We start from the raw sequence: 20,607 nt of genomic DNA on the forward strand, positions 1-20,607 counted from the left end.
TATTGCAGCATTTAACGATAATTATGACAATAGATTATTTTGTATTTAAACTATAATAGAACCATTTGTACGATCATCTCATTCTCTGTAATATAAATAATTTCCAGTGGCAGCTTTTGTCCAACGGTGCACTTCGTTTATGAAAAGGTAAAACAAGAGGTGGGGGAAATAATCGCGTTTTAGATGCATCGCAATTTGGACATGGGCGATTGTAAACTCGATTAGTAAATGTCAGGAACCAATGATTTATTTATTGCAAATTAAGTAATGCAGGCATTTCTAAAATTTGGCCACCTTAAAGACAGATATGACCAGCTCTTTTACTTAAGGGCCCTTATGTTCCAGTTTTTCACACATTTCCATTAATTTAATACTTTTAATGGTAATAAATCAACTGTTTATTACAAATCCTCTGTTTTTAAAAGTTGCAAGTGATGAATGCTTATTAAGTGAAACAATAAGAAAGGAAAGGTGGCTTGCTGCAGTCAGACAAATTTTAGAACTGTCTGCATTTACAATAAATAAATCCATTATTGACATTTACTAATCAATTTTATAATCGTCCGAATTGCGATGCATCTAAAAAATTATTATTTACCCCACCTGTAGTTGCTTGTAGTTTTGAGAAGAAAAAAAAGTCACTAGGATTGGAGAAGTCTGTAGAACAACCCAAACAGGTTCAATACGGCCTGCGAGATGAGATGAGAAACTGCTGTTCTGAATGTGTCCACTGGATGTCGCAATAGCAATTCTGTTAGGCAAGCAAATAGTTTATACCCGGGCGAGCAAGTATACCAAGGAAGGGGTCCACGGTAAAGCCGGGCTGCGACTCCTCCCCCTCGACCCAACGCTAAACAAAGAGGAGTAAAATAAACAATTGGTAACCTCACTTTAAATGCTGCATGAGACACTGCACATTGATATAGTTCTGTCAAAATGATTGTCTTCTGTGCAAATTTAAAGAAAGTGAACAGTGTGTGATTTACTGCAATACTGTCATTCTTTTAAGTTTTTATTTTTGGTTTGTTAAAATTTGTTCACACATAGCACAGCTTTTATAAGGCAGGGAGTAAGTCAACCCTCTTGAATAGTTTCTACCTCATTTTTTATGGTTTGTTGAGTTAGCAGAGGATTCATATGTGGAAATACAGGGAAATGACAAAAGTTTTTATTTATGCTTTATTTTGTTTTTGTTCAATCTGAGATGGGTTGTGACTTAAAATTGATTTGCTTTGTAGATGAACTGAGATTAAGTCTAAATTCATTGTGTTCTTTATGGTGTTTTTGAAACTGCACCAATTTTCCCCTCAGAATTTTCAACTAACTTGAAGTGGTTTATCAAGAGGATTATTTGTGATGTGTACATTTTTAGAATGTGCTTGTTCTATTTTGGGCCGAAGTAAAACAAAGAAAACAATCTGAAGCGGTCGTAGTTGTATTTTTAAGTTATTATGCCATGATTTTATCTGTCCCACCCACGTGGGAATAGATTTTTCTCCATGCGGCCCCTGAGCTAAAATAAGTTTGACATCCCCGCTCTAGAAACTTGAAAAATTCTCAACAAAGTACACTGTACAATAGGCAGCAGCAATTGAAGAATAGAGCAAAACGATATAAGAAAAATGTTATTCCTAGTTAATAACTAATTTGTTTTTACATGTTTGTATACCATTTTTAAGGAAAATAAGCATCAACGCTGATTATGCAAATTATATGATGAGATTGTATTGACCACGCCACAGGTATATTGGCAATCTGGGGGAAACCCTGTAGGTGTACAAAAACCTTTACATTATCTTTAAAATCTGCACACACTTAAACAGAGCCTCGGGGGAAAAAAATGTTTTTTTAAACACGCACACACCACTGCACAAAATGAAACAAACACCAGTAAATCTATATCCCTATGTTCTGTATTGAAAATATCTGCACAACATGGAACAGGTAAGTTAACACAAAAACAATGCACAATCATTCTCTGTGGGTAACAACGACAGAGCGCTAACACAAAACATGTAACTATTTACCAAGTGCCTGCAAGGAAAGCTGGGCACTCCGGCGACGACTGTCTTCGACGTTAATGTTGCACATTACTTATGACACAAAACAAAAAGCTCAGTTTAGCACTGAGTTTTGCCTCATGGATGCAAATTAGACAATCAACAGACATTATCAACCCAACACCACACACACACTTTAGGTCTGTGGAAAATACTGCACCTGATTTAAAATATACACTATATTGCCAAAAGTATTTGGCCATGTGCCTTGACTCACCCATTCCTAACCCATAGGGTTCAATATGATGTCGGTCCACCTTTTGCAGCTATTACAGCTTCAACTCTTCTGGGAAGGCTGTCCACAAGGTTGCGGAGTGTGCTTGTAGGAATTTTCGACCATTCTTCCAAAAGCGCATTGGTGAGGTCACACACTGATGTTGGGCGAGAAGACCTGGCTCTCAGTCTCCGTTCTAATTCATCCCAAAGGTGTTCTATTGGGTTCAGGTCAGGACTCTGTGCAGGCCAGTCAAGTTCATACACATCAAACTCATCATCCATGTCTTTATGGACCTTGCTTGGAAGGGGATGGAGCCCGTTCCAAACTGTTCCCACAAGGTTGGGAGCCTGGAATTGTCCAAAATGTTTTGGTATCCTGGAGCATTCAAAGTTCCTTTCATTGGAACTAAAAGGCCAAGCCCAACTCCTGAAAAAAAACCCACAGCATAATTCCTCCTTCACCAAATTTTACACTGTGCACAATGCAGTCCGAAATTTACCGTTCTCCTGGCAACCTCCAAACCCAAACTAGTCCATCAGATTGCCAAAAGGAAAAGCGTGATTCATCACTCCAAAGAACGCGTCTCAACTGCTCTAGAATCCAGCGGAGACATGCTTTACACCACTGCATCCGACGCTTTGCATTGGACTTGGTGATGTATGGCTTAGATCCAGCCGCTCGGCCATGGAATCCCATTCCATGAAGCTCTCTGCGTACTGTAGGTGGGCTAATTGGAAGGTGACATGAAGTTTGGAGCTCTGTAGCAACTGACTGTGCAGAAAGTCAGCGACCTCTTTGCACTATGCGCTTCAGCATCCGCTGACCCCTCTCTGTCAGTTTACGTGGCCTACCACTTTGTGGCTGAGTTGCTGTTGTTCCCAAACTCTTCCATTTTCTTATAATAAAACAGTTCACTTTGGAATACTTAGGAGCGAGGAAATTTCACGACTGGATTTGTTGCACAGGTGGCATCCTATGACAGTTCCACGCTGGAAATCACTGAGCTCCTGAGAGCGGCCCATTCTTTCACAAATGTTTGTAGAAGCAGTCTCCATGCCTAAGTGCTTGATTCTATACACCGGGCCAAGTGATTAGGACACCTGATTATGATCATTTGGATGGGTGGCCAAATACTTTTGGCAATATAGTGTATGTAATTTCACCAATTTGACAATGTACTTTTTGTTTTTGGTAGACCGGGAAATCAAATATTTAAAAAAAAAAACATTACCCCTATATGATTACTTATTCAGCAAAATTTGCGGAACACGTTTGTGGTGTTTTTAAATCCCTAAAAAGCTGTAGGATGTCAAAAGACCCACTATTTTCTAAAACATCAGGATTCATCGAAGCCAAAAGCACATTACATTCATTTTAGTATATATGTGGTTTTGGTTGTAGTCCAGAAAATATAGTAGTGTTATATTATTGCATATATGTCGCATCAGCATACCTGATCCAGAACCAGAGGTGGTCATGTCATAGATAAGGTCCTTCAGTGTTGTTCCAACCGTGATGAAGGGATGGTCCATTGAGGGATCTTCTTCATTAGGTACCCGGTGGTGGTGGTGATGGTGGGCTCCAGCCCCGCCAGCCCCCAGGCCCCGGTGGCTATGGCAGACATAAAAAGCCAAAACGAGCAGCAAGCAGAGTACACAAACTGGTCCGGCAATCACGGCAGCAAGAGCCACAGGTCCCAACGGTGGAGTCTTCACAGTTGGGACTGCAAGGGAAAAGAACACACATATATAGAAGACTCCAAGACACCAAGCTATGTCAAGTTTATGTGTAAAGTTACAGCTGCAAACAAGAATCAATGTATTATTATACTGTGTGAACAACTTTATATCACAGTATGATGCAGTGGATTATCACCCTCCCACGCAGTTCAGACCTTCCTGTTTCTGTCTACAGCGCAAAGCCTTCTGGGTCATGTAGTATATAAATATTTTGCAACACACATCTTCACTCCATAGTTTATCTATTTATTTCAGCTTTATTTATCCAGGGTAAGACAATGAAGAACATATTTTAATTTGCAATGCTGACCTAGCAAAGAGGCAGCATTTACATGTTAGAGATAGGGATGTAACGGTTTTGTAGATACCGCGGTATTACAGTTTCAAAATCTTCTCAATAATGCAGTGACAGTATCAAAAAAAAACTAGGTGCGTACCGTACTTTCTGGACCATGGGGCGCACCGGATTATAAGGCGCACTGCCGACGAGCGGGTTTATTCAGGTTTTTTTTTCATACAAAAGGGCCACCGGATTATAAAGTTAAAGTACCAATGATTGTCACACACCACCCTTGATCACCCCCAGGGAGGTGAGGGGAGCAGTGGGCAGCAGCGGTGGCCGCGCCCGGGAATCATTTTTGGTGATTTAACACCCAATTCCAACCCCTGATGCTGAGTGCCAAGCAGGGTCCCATTTTTAATAGTCTTTGGATTAAAGGGGTCATATTATGATTTTTTGTAAATTGAAAACATTTCCTTGTGGTCTACATCAGTGGTCCCCAAAACCCAGGATCGATTGGTACCGGGCCGCACAAGAAATAATTAGTTATTTCCGTTTTATTTATTATCTGAGCCCAAACATTTTTTTATTTTTTGAAAAATGACCGGATTCTCTCGGTTATATCTTGGTCACTCGAGTATGGCGTCACATTAGTGCCAAAAATCCAAGCGCATAAAAACTGTTATCGCGCGCTGATTCTCCACTTCGTGCGCGCGCGCGACACCCTTTTGCGCGCGCGTGGTGCCTTTTTGCGCGCGCGCGCCGTGTCTTTCTGCGCGTGCGCCGTCTCGGTCTGTGCTCTGTCATGTTTCATTTTGGCACTTTGGGTATGCTTAGACCGCCCCTTCTTTCTGATTGGCTTTGAAAAAAAAAGAAAAAAAAGAAAAAAGAAAAATACAACTTCAAGTAGGTTTTAAAAAAAGGCAGATGAAGTGAAACTATAGCAATGCTTTTCTTTACACTCTCTCATGCACACAGATACTCATGTTATGAGAAGTATATTGTTTCAAAAATATTAACATTAATTGTTATTGTAAACATCTTTCAGATTACATTGCTCAAATTCAAAAACAACTTTACTACACAAATATTAGGCCCAATGTGCATGATTATTCTATTAGTATTAGTTATTTTTATGTTTTATCATATCTTAGCTTATTTTTATGTTTTATCATATCTTAGCCTATTTTTATATGGTCTTATTATATTTATTTCAGTTTTTATTGTATTTTATTTTATTTTATATTTTTTCATATTGTAGTTTATTTTTATGTTTGATTATATCTTATCTTATTTCATATTATTTTTGGAATTTTTACCTGATGTGTATTTTAATTATTTTCAATCCATTTATTTTATCCTCTAGTGTTTCCTCAAAGAGCCCTCTGGATCTCCACGTCCAGAGGGTTCCTGTGATTGGCTATTGTGATTGTGTTGTTATTATTATTGTTGTTGTTGTTTGTTTATTTTTATGTACATGTTTGTCTGTCTTTATGGGGTGTGGGTGTTATTTCTCATTTTGTTTTTAACTATGTAAAGCACTTTGAGCTGCATTTTAAATGTATGAAAAGTGCTTTATAAATAAAAATGTATTATTATTATTATTAGTAATAGTACCCTTACAATCACTCCAAACCAGTTCATTAACTTACCTCTTTTTCAGCAAACATTTTTTTATCCACTTCTTCCTCCGTAAATCTTGATACATATTGACGATGACCCGCCCTGCTATACTTCTGATTGACTCATATGAAAAATGCTCAAAGCCAATCAGAAAGAAGGGGCGGTCTAAGCATACCCGCCCCCAAAGTGCCAAAATGAAACATAACAGCACACAGACCGAGACGGCGCGCACGCGGAAAGGCACCGCGCGCGCGCAAAAAGGCACCACGCGCACAAAGGCACCACGCGCGCGCAAAAGGGTGTCGCGCGCGCGCACGAAGTGGAGAATCAACGCGCGATAACAGTTTTTATGCGCTTGGATTTTTGGCACTAATGTGACGCCATACTCGAGCGCCAAAATTTAACCCAGCTAGCAAAATGAGTAAAAAACAGACGTCTTTGGAAAGTTTCATTGTGAAGGGGAAAAGGCACAGTGAAGAGAGAGAAGAACAGCCTACGACTTCCAACAAAAAGAAAGCTTTTAACAGACCATACCAAGAGTCCTACTTGAAATATGGATTTATCGCAACAGGTGATTCCCACGCACCAAGCCCGCTCTGCATAATATGTGGCAAACAGCTCTCTAATGAGGCAAGGAAGCCATCAAAACTGCTTCGCCACTTAGAGACCAAGCACCCTGGATTAAAAGACAAGTATTTTGAAAGAAAAAAACATGAATACGAAAAACAGAATAAATTACTGAGGGCCACCACATCAGTAAATGAGAATACACTGAGAGCATCGTACTTAGTGGCTAATCGTATTGCCAAGGCTAAAAAGCCATTCACTATGGGTGAAGAATTGATCCTTCCTTCTATCAAAAGATATCACAGGACCGTGACTCGGCGCATTGAGGAAATAGCCGAAGACATTGAGACACAATTGTTACAGGATTGATAAATCACCGTGGTACGTACTCCAGGTTGACGAATCTACAGATGTTGACAACAAGGCAATACTACTTGTTTATGTGCGATGTATTTATCAGGAGGATGTGCATGAGAATATGTTATGTGCACTATCGTTGCCAACCAACACCACAGCCGCAGAACTGTTCAAGTCGCTGGATGGTTACATGTCAGGAAAACCGAAATGGTCCTTTTGTGTCGGCATATGCACCGACGGAGCTGCTGCCATGTCTGGATTAACTGCTTGGATTAAGGAGGTTGCACCTGGGTGTGAATCCACGCGTGGTATCATTCACAGGGAAATGCTTGCAAGCCGAAAAATGCCACCGGAATTAAATAGCGTATTGTATGATGTCATTAAAGTTATTAACCACATCAAAGCACACGCACTTAACTCACAAAGCTGCGCAAACAGGCGCAAGTAGATGGACGTGGAGCACCATACTTGCCAACCTTGAGACCTCCAAATACGGGAGATTTTGGAGGTCAAAAATACTTGACTTTCAGTGAATTCTAGCTATATATATATATATATATATATATATATATATATATATATATATACATATATATACATATATATATATATATATATATACATATACATATATATATATATATACATACATATATATATATATATATATATACATATATACATATATATATATATATATACATATATATATATATATATACATATATATATATATACATATATATATATATATATACATATATATATATATATATATATATATATATATATATATATATATATATATATATATATATATATATATATATACACACACACACACAAATTTCAGTGTTCATTTATTTACACATATACACACAACACTCCTCTCTACTCATTGTTGTATTTGAAAGTGCAATGCTTTGCAGCCAGTAGCACAGCCTTTGAAGGAGCGTAGGTATGGGCAGTGTAATATTCTGGGTTGGAGTCAATAACCAGGCGAGGTGACGAAGTTACGTCTCTTTACATCATACTTCAGAACCCACTCCCACACTTGCCGCCAGGGTGCGCAATACAACGTAAACCGTTGGCCAACCAAAAAGTAACCACAGAACACTAGTGTTCTGTGGTTACTTTTTGGTTGGCCAAGCGGACGTGACAACGGGCTGTCCTCACTCAGGTCCGCAATAAACATAAAAAAATAAACAAAACGACTGTCAAAAAATAAAATTTATAAACCTCATTTTGCCAAAATCTTCATTAGCGTTTGACCAACAATCATGGAGAAACTGAAACAGAGTTGACCATACTCTCTTTGTACACGACTGTGCGAGTGAGTTGCTTTTGCTGCCATCTTTAAAGTCTATACGGTATAAAATGAGTAAAACATCGATACAGTATCCATCCATCCATTTCTACTGCCTATCTCTCTCAGGTTTACGGGGTTGGGGGCCACCAATCTTTTCGTGCCCAAGATCTATTGTCTCAAAAACTAAAGCAAGATCTACCCCTGGGTTCACGTTTTATATATATACTGTATATAGTCGAGTTTTCTGTGGTTTATCAGTTATACCGTGCTCAATACCTACGTTAGCCTCTGTGTTTTTTCCTGAAACAGGCTAGTAGGGATGAAATAGCCTTTGAGTTTCCCTGCTCTTCAGGGGATTTTATTGAATAAACCTGCGAAACAGGCTTGTAACATATATATATACACACACACACACACACACACACACACACACACACACACACACACACACACACACACACACACACACACACACACACACACACACACACACACACACACACACACACACACACACACACACACACACACACACACACACACACTATTACACGATTATTCATTTATTTGAAAACAGTATTTATTGTACCACCAAAACTCAACTTTAAATAGAGTTGGAAAAAAAACGGATATAAAATAGTAATTAATAAAACACAACAATAAAATAATAATACATTCATAGAACAATTGCAATATAAAAAAAACTAAATTCAGTTTTTCCCGTTTTTAATTCCGTTATTTACTTTTACACTTATTTTACCACCATAGAGTGTGTGCTTTTTGTGTCAAATAAAATGTTTCTTATTTACATTAAATGCAAAAATCTTTTTATTGGTTCAATACATCTTTGGACAATTTTAACATTTTAGGTCAAAGCATAATCCTTGTGTAAATGTATCAATAAGTACTTAAAGGCCTACTGAAACCCACTACTACCGACCACGCAGTCTGATAGTTTATATATCAATGATGAAATCTTAACATTGCAACACATGCCAATACGGCCGGGTTAACTTATAAAGTGCAATTTTAAATTTCCCGCAAAAATTCCGGTTGAAAACGTCTATGTATGATGACATATGCGCGTGACGTCAATCGTTGAAACGGAAGTATTCGGACACCATTGTATCCGATACAAAAAGCTCTGTTTTCATCGCAAAATTCCACAGTATTCTGGACATCTGTGTTGGTGAATCTTTTGCAATTTGTTTAATGAACAATGAAGACTGCAAAGAAGAAAGCTGTAGGTGGGATCGGTGTATTAGCGGCTGGCTGCAGCAACACAACCAGGAGGACTTTGACTTGGATAGCAGACGCGCTATCCGACGCTAGCCGTCGACCGCATCGATGATCGGGTGAAGTCCTTCGTCGCGCCGTCGATCGCTGGAACGCAGGTGAGCACGGGTGTTGATGAGCAGATGAGGGCTGGCTGGCGTAGGTGGATAGCTAATGTTTTTAGCATAGCTCTGTGAGGTCCCGTAGCTAAGTTAGCTTCAATGGCGTCGTTAGCAACAGCATTGTTAAGCTCCGCCAGGCTGGAAAGCATTAACCGTGGAGTTACAGGTCCATGGTTTGATAGTATTGTTGATGTGCTGTCTATCCTTCCAGTCAGGGGCTTATTTCTTTTGTTTCTATCTGCAGTTAAGCCCGATGCTATCACGTTAGCTCCGTAGCTAAAGTGCTTCGCCGATGTATTGTCATGGAGATAAATGTCACTGTGAATGTCCATTTCGCGTTCTTGACTCTCATTTTCAAGAGGATATAGTATCCGAGGTGGTTTAAAATACAAATCCGTGATCCACAATAGAAAAAGGAGAAAGTGTGCAATCCAATGAGCCAGCTTGTACCTAAGTTACGGTCAGAGCGAAAAAAGATACGTCCTGCACTGCACTCTAGTCCTTCACTCTCACGTCCCTCATCCACGAATCTTTCATCCTTGTTCAAATGAATGGGGTAATCGTCGAGGAGCCTTTCAACCTGCGACGTCACGCTACTTCCGGTACAGGCAAGGCTTTTTTAATCAGCGACCAAAAGTTGCGAACTTTATCGTCGATGTTCTCTACTAAATCCTTTCAGCAAAAATATGGCAATATCGCGAAATGATCAAGTATGACACATAGAATGGATCTGCTATCCCCGTTTAACTAAAAAAATTTAATTTCAGTAGGCCTTTAAAGTACATTATGTTGATGTACGGTACTTTTACAAACCTTTAGACCGGATGTGGCACACTGGGCTAAAATTGTGAAAGGGGGAAGTGCTGTGCTGTTCTCAGCTTGACGAGTAAAAAAAAAAAGGACTTGAGACTATTTGTCCATGAATGTTACATCGATGATGACGTTCACAACAACACAAGCAGATGAGATGTGTCGTAGGTCTATGGATTGTTCTTGCTAGCTTTAGCTTCGTAGTTTAGCCGCTGTTTCATGTGGCTGTCTCGACATTGTTTAGTTCGGGACGTGTCTCAGGGGTAAATGAGCGTTCCCGAACACATTATTTTCCACAAAAATTTTTCCTTCTCCTCAGATTGACAACATTTCACTTACCGGTAAATTTATTTAAATTTCCTTGATATTATTTTGCGTTTGTCAGAGGATTACGTTTTATTGGCCAATTGTGTGACTCCGTCCGCGGTTATTTCATATGCCTTACTTTTTTGTTGAGTTTAGGGATTATTAATTAGCGCTGTGTCAAAAATCACTGACCATGATGAGATACCAAACTTCTAGTACGGTAGACGTTGTCTTGTTTTCACTCGTACGCCAACTCGATGCTGCAGCGCCACAAGCTCCGGAATTTGCATACACGTTACGTGGCCCATTAATAGTTTTTTTTCCAGAACATTATATTTTCATGATCATGAGAAGCCATAATCAAAATCAAAATACAATTAATTATTCAGCACTACAATTGTATTACATTTTTTATTGCTTCTGGACATTGTTTTTAACGCTTTTTAATTCCATTTAAGGCCTTAAATTTCGCAAAATCCATTTAATGACTTAACGTTTAATGCTCCGCGGAAACCCAGTTATTGAGAAACATCGCAACTTTCTAAAAAAGCTGCCGAGAATTCACACATTTTAGGCCGATAAATCATAAAACAGCCTGAAAAAACCTGGAGGGACTGATTAATGGCTTCTTTTAAGTGTGTGTTTAAGGTTTTATTGATGTTCTGATATCATCGTCGGATCACTTGGTTACATGTCCTAAAGGAGTAGAGCTTAATTGACCCTACCCCTTCTTCATGTTAAATACTGGTTATTAAAGGCCTACTGAAATGAATTTTTTTTATTTAAACGGGGATAGCAGATCTATTCTATGTGTCATACTTGATCATTTCGCGATATTGCCATATTTTTGCTTAAAGGATTTAGTATAGAACAACGACGATAAAGATTGCAACTTTTGGTATCTGATAAAAAAAAGGCTTGCACCTACCGGAAGTAGCGTGACGTAGTCAGTTGAACATATACGCAAAGTTCCCTATTGTTTACAATGATGGCCGCATGAAGTGAGAGAGATTCGGACCGAGAAAGCGACAATTTCCCCATTAATTTGAGCGAGGATGAAAGATTTGTGGATGAGTAAAGTGCAAGTGAAGGACTAGTGGGGAGTTGAAGCTATTCAGATAGGGAAGATGCTGTGAGAGCCGGGGGTGACCTGATATTCAGCTGGGAATGACTACAACAGTAAATAAACACAAGACATATATATACTCTATTAGCCACAACACAACCAGGCTTATATTTAATATGCCACAAATTAATCCTGCATAAAAACACCTGCGTGTTTGTTATGCTAGCTCCTAGCTCCTCTGCTAGCTCCTAGCTCCATAGAACACGCCAATACAATTCAAACACCTGATCAACACACACAATCACTCAGCCCAAAAGACCGTTTACCTAACCCAAGGTTCATAAAGCTTATATATTTTTAAAAAGTTACGTACGTGACGCGCACATACGGTCAAGTTATCGAATGTTTAGCAGCCAAGGCTGCATACTCACGGTACCTGATATTCAGCTGGGAATGACTACAACAGTAAATAAACACAAGACATATATATACTCTATTAGCCACAACACAACCAGGCTTATATTTAATATGCCACAAATTAATCCTGCATAATAACACCTGCGTGTTTGTTATGCTAGCTCCTAGCTCCTCTGCTAGCTCCTAGCTCCATAGAACACGCCAATACAATTCAAACACCCGATCAACACACACAATCACTCAGCCCAAAAGACCGTTCACCTAACCCAAGGTTCATAAAGCTTATATATTTTTAAAAAGTTACGTACGTGACGCGCACGTACGGTACGGTACGTGTTATGCTAGCTCCTAGCTCCTCTGCTAGCTCCTAGCTCCATAGAACACGCCAATACAATTCAAACACATGATCAACACACACAATCACTCAGCCCAAAAGACCGTTCACCTAACCCAAGGTTCATAAAGCTTATATATTTAAAAAAAGTTACGTACATACGCAAAAAAAAGCCAAAGCTGCATACTCACAGTAGCACGTCTGCGTCTTTGTCATCCAAATCAAAGTAATCCTGGTAAGAGTCTGTGTTGTCCCAGTTCTCTACAGGCGTCTGTGTATCCAAATCAAAAGTCCTCCTGGTTAGAGTCTCTGTTATCCGAGTTCTTCCATCTTGACTGCATCTTTCGGGAATGTAAACAAAGAAGCGCCGGCTGTGTACTGTTGTGGCTGACTACGTTCGAAAAATACGTCCATTTCGCACCGACAACTTTCTTCTTTGCTTGCTCGGCTTCCTTCTCCATAATGCAATGAACATGATTGAAACAGATTCACGAACACAGATGTCCAGAATACTGTGGAATTATGAAATGAAAACAGAGCTTTTTCGTATCGGCTTCAATGTGGAAGGCATACCCGTGTTCGTCGGGCTACGTCACACGCATACGTCATCCTCAGAGGCGTTTCGAACCGGAAGTTTAGCGGCAAATTTAAAATGTCACTTTATAAGTTAACCCGGCCGTATTGGCATGTGTTATAATGTTAAGATTTCATCATTGATATATAAACTATCAGACTGCGTGGTCGGTAGTAGTGGGTTTCAGTAGGCCTTTAATTCGCAACATAACTTGCACATGTTCACAATTACAATATTTAGTTTGCTTACACTTTGTCCATTTCCAGTGATAAAAAGGAGCAGAAGTTGTTGACAAAAACAAAATGTAAATTTTGCATGCACAGTCAAAGTTCCTAAAGAAAACAGTTGACCTCACTCACCTGGTAAATCTTTGAGGTCAGGGTCCTTGTTGCAGTAATCCGTGTCACAGCAAATGGGATAAAAGCCTGTATCATGCTTGAAGGAGGGTGCACATATGAAGGGGCGATCCCGCGGGAGCAGTTCTTTATTGTGAATACACTGGCGCAGCTCCGTCGTCAAGCGTGTGCCAGTCTTGCGAATATTGACGAAACAGACACCATCTGTAGTGCAGCTAGAGTTGGCACTGCAGCGCTCACAGTGACACTGGAGGCCTGTAGGGGGAGAAGGAAGTACAAATAAGTGTGAAGTTTTCAGATTTTTGTCAGAAATGATCTAAATAGTCGGAAGCTTTTATTTCCACATAAAAGAGAAACAAATTCCTACTTCCACATGGCCACAGTTATTTCCGTGTTTCCCATATATCATTAGGTGGTGGTGACCGTAATGGATATATTTTGACATGCACAATAATCTTAGGGCTGTCAGGGTAGTCTGAGGCACACCAGTTAAAACGTGACAAAATGTTGCACCTGTCTTATGGCACAACCCCCCTCAATTAGTTTATTATGTTTATAATAAACTTAGACATGTCAGAAGTGAGTTCATGGTTTGTATAAGTTTGAATGTTGTCTTGTTTTTACTGTAGACAATAGGGATGCAAGATAATGAAAATTTGAACTGATACCCGATCATTTCCAGACCTTACAAATCAATAATGATAACTGTTATGTGTACGTATATTAACACAATATTTTGACCAAAAAATGTATTTAACAGTTAACACTTTTGCCCAAAATGTATACATTAACAACAATATATTTTAGTGAAAAGGAAAATGTCAGCTGATATTTTTTTACTTAACTATAATTTGAGTACAAATACACTTTGTACTAAAAAACTGACCCATGCAAACAAATACAATCATTGCGTTGAGCAAATGTTGGAATGTATTTATATTTCAACTTTTCAATTATTTCAACTCAAAACAGCAATATTACATCTACAAAGATGTGTGTTTAATTATAAAAATCAGCGCACACTAGCTATGTGGGAGAGGGAAGTCTGGGGTTCCCTGCTTAGGCTGCTGCCCCCGCCGCAAGATTTTGGATAAGCGGAAGAAGATGGATGTATGGATGTTTGTTTACACTGGAAGTCACTGCTTCTTCTTCTTCTACTTCTGTTTACCCTATGTGCTGCGCATGTCAAAATAAAATATTACGATTTAAGGCGTGATACATAAAAACGCACGCCATAATCATATCATTTTTGGGGTCCATGTACACAGTAACATTGTAATCTGAATTATGATCAGATTAAACACATTTTGCCTATGTACACGTGGCTACTTGCGTACATGGAGAATCAGAATCAGTGTGGCTTTAATCGCCCGTGCGTGTCATAAGTAAGCTATCCTATATAGAGAAAAACTATCAATTATTTTGTTTGATTAATCAGATAAAACACACCTAATTATCCCCTCTCCCCATCGCTCAGCTATACATTCATTCTTTTTCACGCACACAGAAAGTCTCTTATTGTCAGCACTGAACAAATGAAGTCATCATTTATTCATAACTAATTATTTTTTCTGTGTTTTCCCCTGGGCAAAGAGGAGAGCGTAGTATGGAGTTCAATGATGCATCAGACATGGCTGACCAAAACAACACACCTAATGAGACATGCGCTTTGAATAATCATTAGGGCAGACACATAACAGCCTGTGATATCAACGATGACTTCTTTCCATAAAACAAGTCTGACTTAATTAAGTTGGAATGTTTGAAATATAAAGAATTACTATGGCATGAAATGCAGTTTGCAATTTGTTTATATTTTATTTCAAATCGGCTTATTATATAAATGGCTCAGTGTAAAATGTTCTTTCCTGTAAGGTGTCGATGGTCTCAAATAGTTTAAGAACCCCTTGCCTAAAACAGTGTTTTTCAACCTTTTTTGAGCCAAGGCACATTTTTTGCGCTGAAAAAATCTGGAGGCACAACACCAGAAGAAATCATTAAAAACAAAACACAGTTGACAGTAAAAAGTCGTTGCAATTGTTGGATATGACTTTAAACCATAACCAAGCATGCATCAATATAGCTCTTGTCTCAAAGTAGGTGTACTGTCACCACCTGTAACATCACGCTGTGACTTATTTTGAGTTTTTTGCTGTTTTCCTACGTGTAGTGTTTTAGTTCTTGTCTTGCGCTCCTATTTTAGTGGCATTTTCTCTTTTTTTGGTATTTTCCTGTAGCAGTTTCATGTCTTCCTTTGAGCGATATTTCCCGCATCTACTTTGTTTTAGCAATCAAGAATATTTCAGTTGTTTTTATCCTTCTTTGTGGGGACATTGTTGATTGTCATGTCATGTTCGGATGTACATAGTGGATGCCATCTTTGCTCCACAGTAAGTCTTTGCTGTCGTCCAGCATTCTGTTTTTGTTTACTATGTAGCAAGTTCAGTTTTTGTTTTGTTCTGCATAGGGGCACACACCTTTGGTTTATTTTTAAGCATTAGACATCTTTTTACCTGCAGATTGTCTCCCGCTGTTTCCCACATCTACAAAGCAATTAGCTACCTGCTGCCACCTACTGATATGGAACAGTATTACACGGTTACTCTGCCGCGCTCTAGACAGCACTGACACTTAACAACAACACATAATTTGCAGACTATTTTAACCCAAATAGGTGAAATGACAATCTCCCACGGCATAGACTGTATCTCACAGCACACGACTGTACAAACACTGGCCTAAAACACAATGCACACTTCTTTGTCTTGTGCCATTCACTGATACATAGTGATGCCGAAGGTGCCTTTAATGACCTCTGGGATTTAGAAACAGCCACATGAATAACAATCACTGCAACATAATTCTAACAAATCGTCTCAACTACTGTAAAGACATTGTATACTACTAAAAACATGTGCTTCTGTAAGGTGTGCAAACACAAAAATTTGTTTTTTACACAATGTGACAGTAATCTTCTTAGAATCCTGAGATAATGCGAAAAAAGCAATAAAATATGTATTCAAGCATAACTCCTAAACCAACCAATGTAATATGTCTATCAATGTAAACATATGTCCAATGAAATTATTAATTGATAACTTACATTTACATATCAAATCTCAATTGTAATGTTAGGGGAGAAATAGAATGAGTTAGTTGATGGAAAAAAATGAAAATTTATATTAGATCACATTTCCCAAATGGTTAAAACTTCAGGGATAATAGAGAGGTAAATTTTTGAGTGATAAGCTGACTTTTTCGCCAAAAAAAAAAAAAAAAACAAGACCACAGGGTCATCGGACAAAGACAGCAGACAACTTAATAAAAGCCAGATGACACTGATCTGCTCGGACTCAACATCCGGACAAACAAGTCACGGAATTCTGTGCGTCCCATAAAAGCAGACACAAACATGCCTCACCAGTCTAGACAATAAAATAACTTGTCCTGACAAATAAGAGGCACCTGAGAGTGATTTTACACATCATATTTTAATACATGCTCAGAGGGAAAACACCTTTAAAAAAAAAGAAAAAAAGAACTGAGGCAAGATAAAAAGTCAAAAGGTAAACTATAAAAAGCAAACACAAAAGTACCCAAGACTGCTAAGTCCTACTTTGGACTCTAAAAACTACAAAGCATAGGCTGAAATATGGCGCCAAAACAGTGCAAAATTTGTCACGTGTAAAAACACTCTTTTTGTACTCACGTGCGCTGTTCTACCCTTTAGGCACTTAGGAGCAAGCATTGAATACAAAGCCCAACAACTCCCCTCCTTTCTGATGGGTCACTTTAGACCAGTGGTTCTTAACCTTGTTGGAGGTACCGAACCCCACCAGTTTCATATGCGCATTCACCAAACCCTTCTTTAGTGAAAAATAAAATGTTTTTTTTTTTTTTCAAATTCAAGACAAAGTTATAGGTTTTTGGTAACACTTTAGTATGGGGAACACATTCTAAGTAACAAAGACTTAATTTAGAGCTTTTTGGACACTAGGGGAACATATTCTAAGTAACAAAGACTTAATTTAGAGTTATTTGGTTAGGGTTACGGCAGGGGTGTCCAAATTGCGGCCCGGGGGCCATTTGCGGCCCGCAGCTAATTGTTTACCGGCCCGCGACACATTCTGGAAATGCTAATGCAAAAATTAAAAAAAAACATTAAAAAAAGTGGAATGAGTTGCAATGTTGACACAAAGCTGCCATGCAGGCTGTTTATTTTTCTTTTGTCTCTTTATTTTTCTTTTTTTGCCATTGCTCCCCAAAAAAAAAAAAAAAAATGTTATAATGAATTATTGACCTATTCAAGGCTCCTTTCTTTGACAAAAGAGCATAAAAACAAACAAAATAATAGTTGAAATGTAAAATCGACAGATAGATCTGAACTTGATCTCGTAACTTAAGTGTTGAAAGTAAAAAAAACCTTAATACAAATGTATGACTTTATGAGTGGGGCACCTAGTGGATCCCAAATATATTTAATGGGATTTTATTTATCTTTTCACTGTGATTACTCAAAAATAATAATGAATTAAAATAAATGGTGTCCTGCATTATTGATCTTTTTAAGGCTCTAATTACTCCACATCAAACATTGCTTTCGGAATGTTTTGGGCAGTGGGGGAAATACTGCATATTTCAGTTTTATTATAAAACACAAAGTTGTCTTTGACAGAAAAGGTATGAAACCTTTTTTTTTTTTTTTTAACTTTACATCAACCTGAAGTTGATATACTGTAGAGATGTACTGTAAGCGTTAAATTAAAAAAAAATACAATAATTTGAGTTGTTTTTAACATTTTAATGACTTAGACCCTTTATGGTCCCCGAGAGCCCTGAAGGTAAATTTTTTTTAAAAAAAATCCATATATTTTGTTACGGTTTGAAAATGAAAAATATCAAAATGGACCCCGCATGCTTTAATTTTTCCGTGTGCGGCCCTCAGTGGAAAACGTTTGGACACCTCTGGGTTAGGGTTAGGGTTATAATAAGGCCATGCCGAATTTAATAAGTACTTAATAATGACTAGTTAAGAGCCAATATGTTACTAATTTGCATGTTAATAAGCAACTAATTACTGGTGAATTTGTTTGAAGTCCTGGGTATGATGTTAAACTACCACCGCAGGCTGTAGAGAGGTAGCACCTTACCTCAGCAAGGGTCCTCTAGCTAAGGAAATATCCCTACTGATAGTCCTGGTCCTCCTGCATGCCTGTATGGCACTTCCCGTGGTGCCTAGCCTAGCCAGCACACTGGGATAGAAGACTGGTTCTCGGCTGACTGCGCGGAAGAAACCCTCAGAGGTTCAACGGGCTGAATGGCGACACCAGCAGGCTATGTGGAGCGCTATGGGCTGGATGTGTTATGCTATAATGTGTCCAGGCCATCCACTGCACCTGGATCCATCTCCAGCCGTCTCGACTCTGTCTTGCCACTGGATACAGGTGGACTCGGGCGAGAGAGTGAGGTCGGCGCTGCGCAACCCACCCTCACTTAAATCCAATGCACCACGCAAGTCATGACTTCACACACACACAACCCCCGCAATCTCCCCCACCCTCACCCAAGTCCTGCGGCGTCGGGCACGTGGCCAAGTGGCAGGTGTGGACTTCACTGGAAGCCATAGTCACAAACTCGCACGCAGGCGGCTCGGGCCATAGGGTCGCTGTCCAATGACTGAGGCAGCACTGGACTTCGGCAGCCCCCCGAGCGACTAGGCAGCCCTCTTTAGGAATGCACTGCCTACCTCCTGGCATGAGGAACGGGATAGAAAAGGTGCCCCAAAAATTGCCTGCCTCACCTCTTCCTGGCCAGCTAGCCGCAGCTGGCAGGAGTCCCATTACCAGCGGTAAGAAACAAGGAAAAAAGAAAAAGGTGACACCGATCACCCTTGGCGCATGGAATGTGCGCACACTTCTTGATAGGGCTGGTGACCTATCAAGACCTGAGAGGAGAACTGCCCTGATCGCCAGAGAGCTGGACCGGTACGGCATCCAGATCGCTGCTCTCAGCGAGACACGTCTAGCTGGAGAGGGACAGTTGACAGAGACTGGTGCTGGCTATACGTTCTTCTGGATAGGCCGCACTGAAGCAGAGCGGCGTGAGGCAGGAGTTTGCTTTGCCATTAAATCCAACTTGGTCAGTAAGCTGGCTGCACTTCCCAAAGGTGTCAGTGACCACCTGATGACGCTGCGCCTGCCTCTTCCAGGAAAACACTCTGCCACACTCATCAGTGCCTATGCCCCCACGATGACGAACACAGACGATGTGAAGGAGAGGTTCTATGAAGACCTGAACGCTACCATCGCGGCAGTGCCCAGGGCAGACAAGCTCATCATCCTCGGTGACTTCAATGCCAGGGTCGGCACTGATCACAAGTCATGGGAAGGAGTCCTCGGCAAACATGGCATGGGCAGCTGTAACAGCAATGGCATCCTTCTGCTGGAGACCTGTGCGGCACATGAGCTCTTGATCACCAACTCAGTTTTCAGCCTCCCAAAGCGCAACAGGACCTCATGGATGCATCCCCGCTCAAGACACTGGCACCTACTGGACTATGTCATCGTGAGGCAAAGGGACAGACAGGATGTCAGGGTTACAAAGGCGGTGTGCGGTGCAGAGTGCTGGACTGACCATAGGCTCCTTGTGTCTAAGCTGAACATCAAGATCCATCCTCCCAGAAGGCCTCAAGGTTCCAAATTTCCGAAGCGCTTCAACGTTTCCAGGCTCACCAATGCCTCTGTCACGCAATCCCTGACTGAAGAGCTCAACAGCAAACTGCAGGACCTGAAACCCTCAGGGAATCTCGAGGAGGACTGGGCTGCGTTCAGAGACACCATCTACACTGCTGCTCTCAATGCAGTAGGACCTACAGCCCGCAGGCAACAGGACTGGTTTGATGAGAACGATAATCACATCAGAGATCTTCTCCAGGAAAAACATCGTCTGCACAAAGCCCACCTCAGTGATCCAACATCCTCTCAAAAACAGTCTGCCCTCAAGAACATCAAAGCAACCGTCCAGCGGGAGCTGAGTGCCAAGCAGGGAGGTAATGGGTCCCATTTTTATAGTCTTTGGTATGACTCGGCCGGGGTTTGAACTCACAACCTACAGATCTCAGGGCGGACACTCTAACCACAAGGCCACTGAGTAATTAATTAAGCAAAAATATGATTTATTCGATTACTTGATTAAT

At 40.0% G+C, this 20,607-nt stretch overlaps 1 protein-coding gene across 1 annotated transcript in view; it reads right to left on the bottom strand.

The window, feature by feature from the left end:
• tgfbr1b (transforming growth factor, beta receptor 1 b) overlaps positions 1-20,607 on the bottom strand; it is a 189,247-nt gene that overhangs the window by 20,458 nt on the left and 148,182 nt on the right. Inside the window, exons 4-5 of the mRNA XM_062021573.1 lie at positions 13,416-13,667; positions 3,731-4,000 (exon numbers count right to left, since the gene is read on the bottom strand). Coding sequence (XP_061877557.1) covers positions 3,731-4,000; positions 13,416-13,667 — 522 coding nt within the window. The remainder of the gene's footprint in view (positions 1-3,730; positions 4,001-13,415; positions 13,668-20,607) is intronic.

Source organism: Entelurus aequoreus, linkage group LG15 (genome assembly GCF_033978785.1).
Source record: "Entelurus aequoreus isolate RoL-2023_Sb linkage group LG15, RoL_Eaeq_v1.1, whole genome shotgun sequence".
Lineage (NCBI taxonomy): Eukaryota > Metazoa > Chordata > Actinopteri > Syngnathiformes > Syngnathidae > Entelurus > Entelurus aequoreus.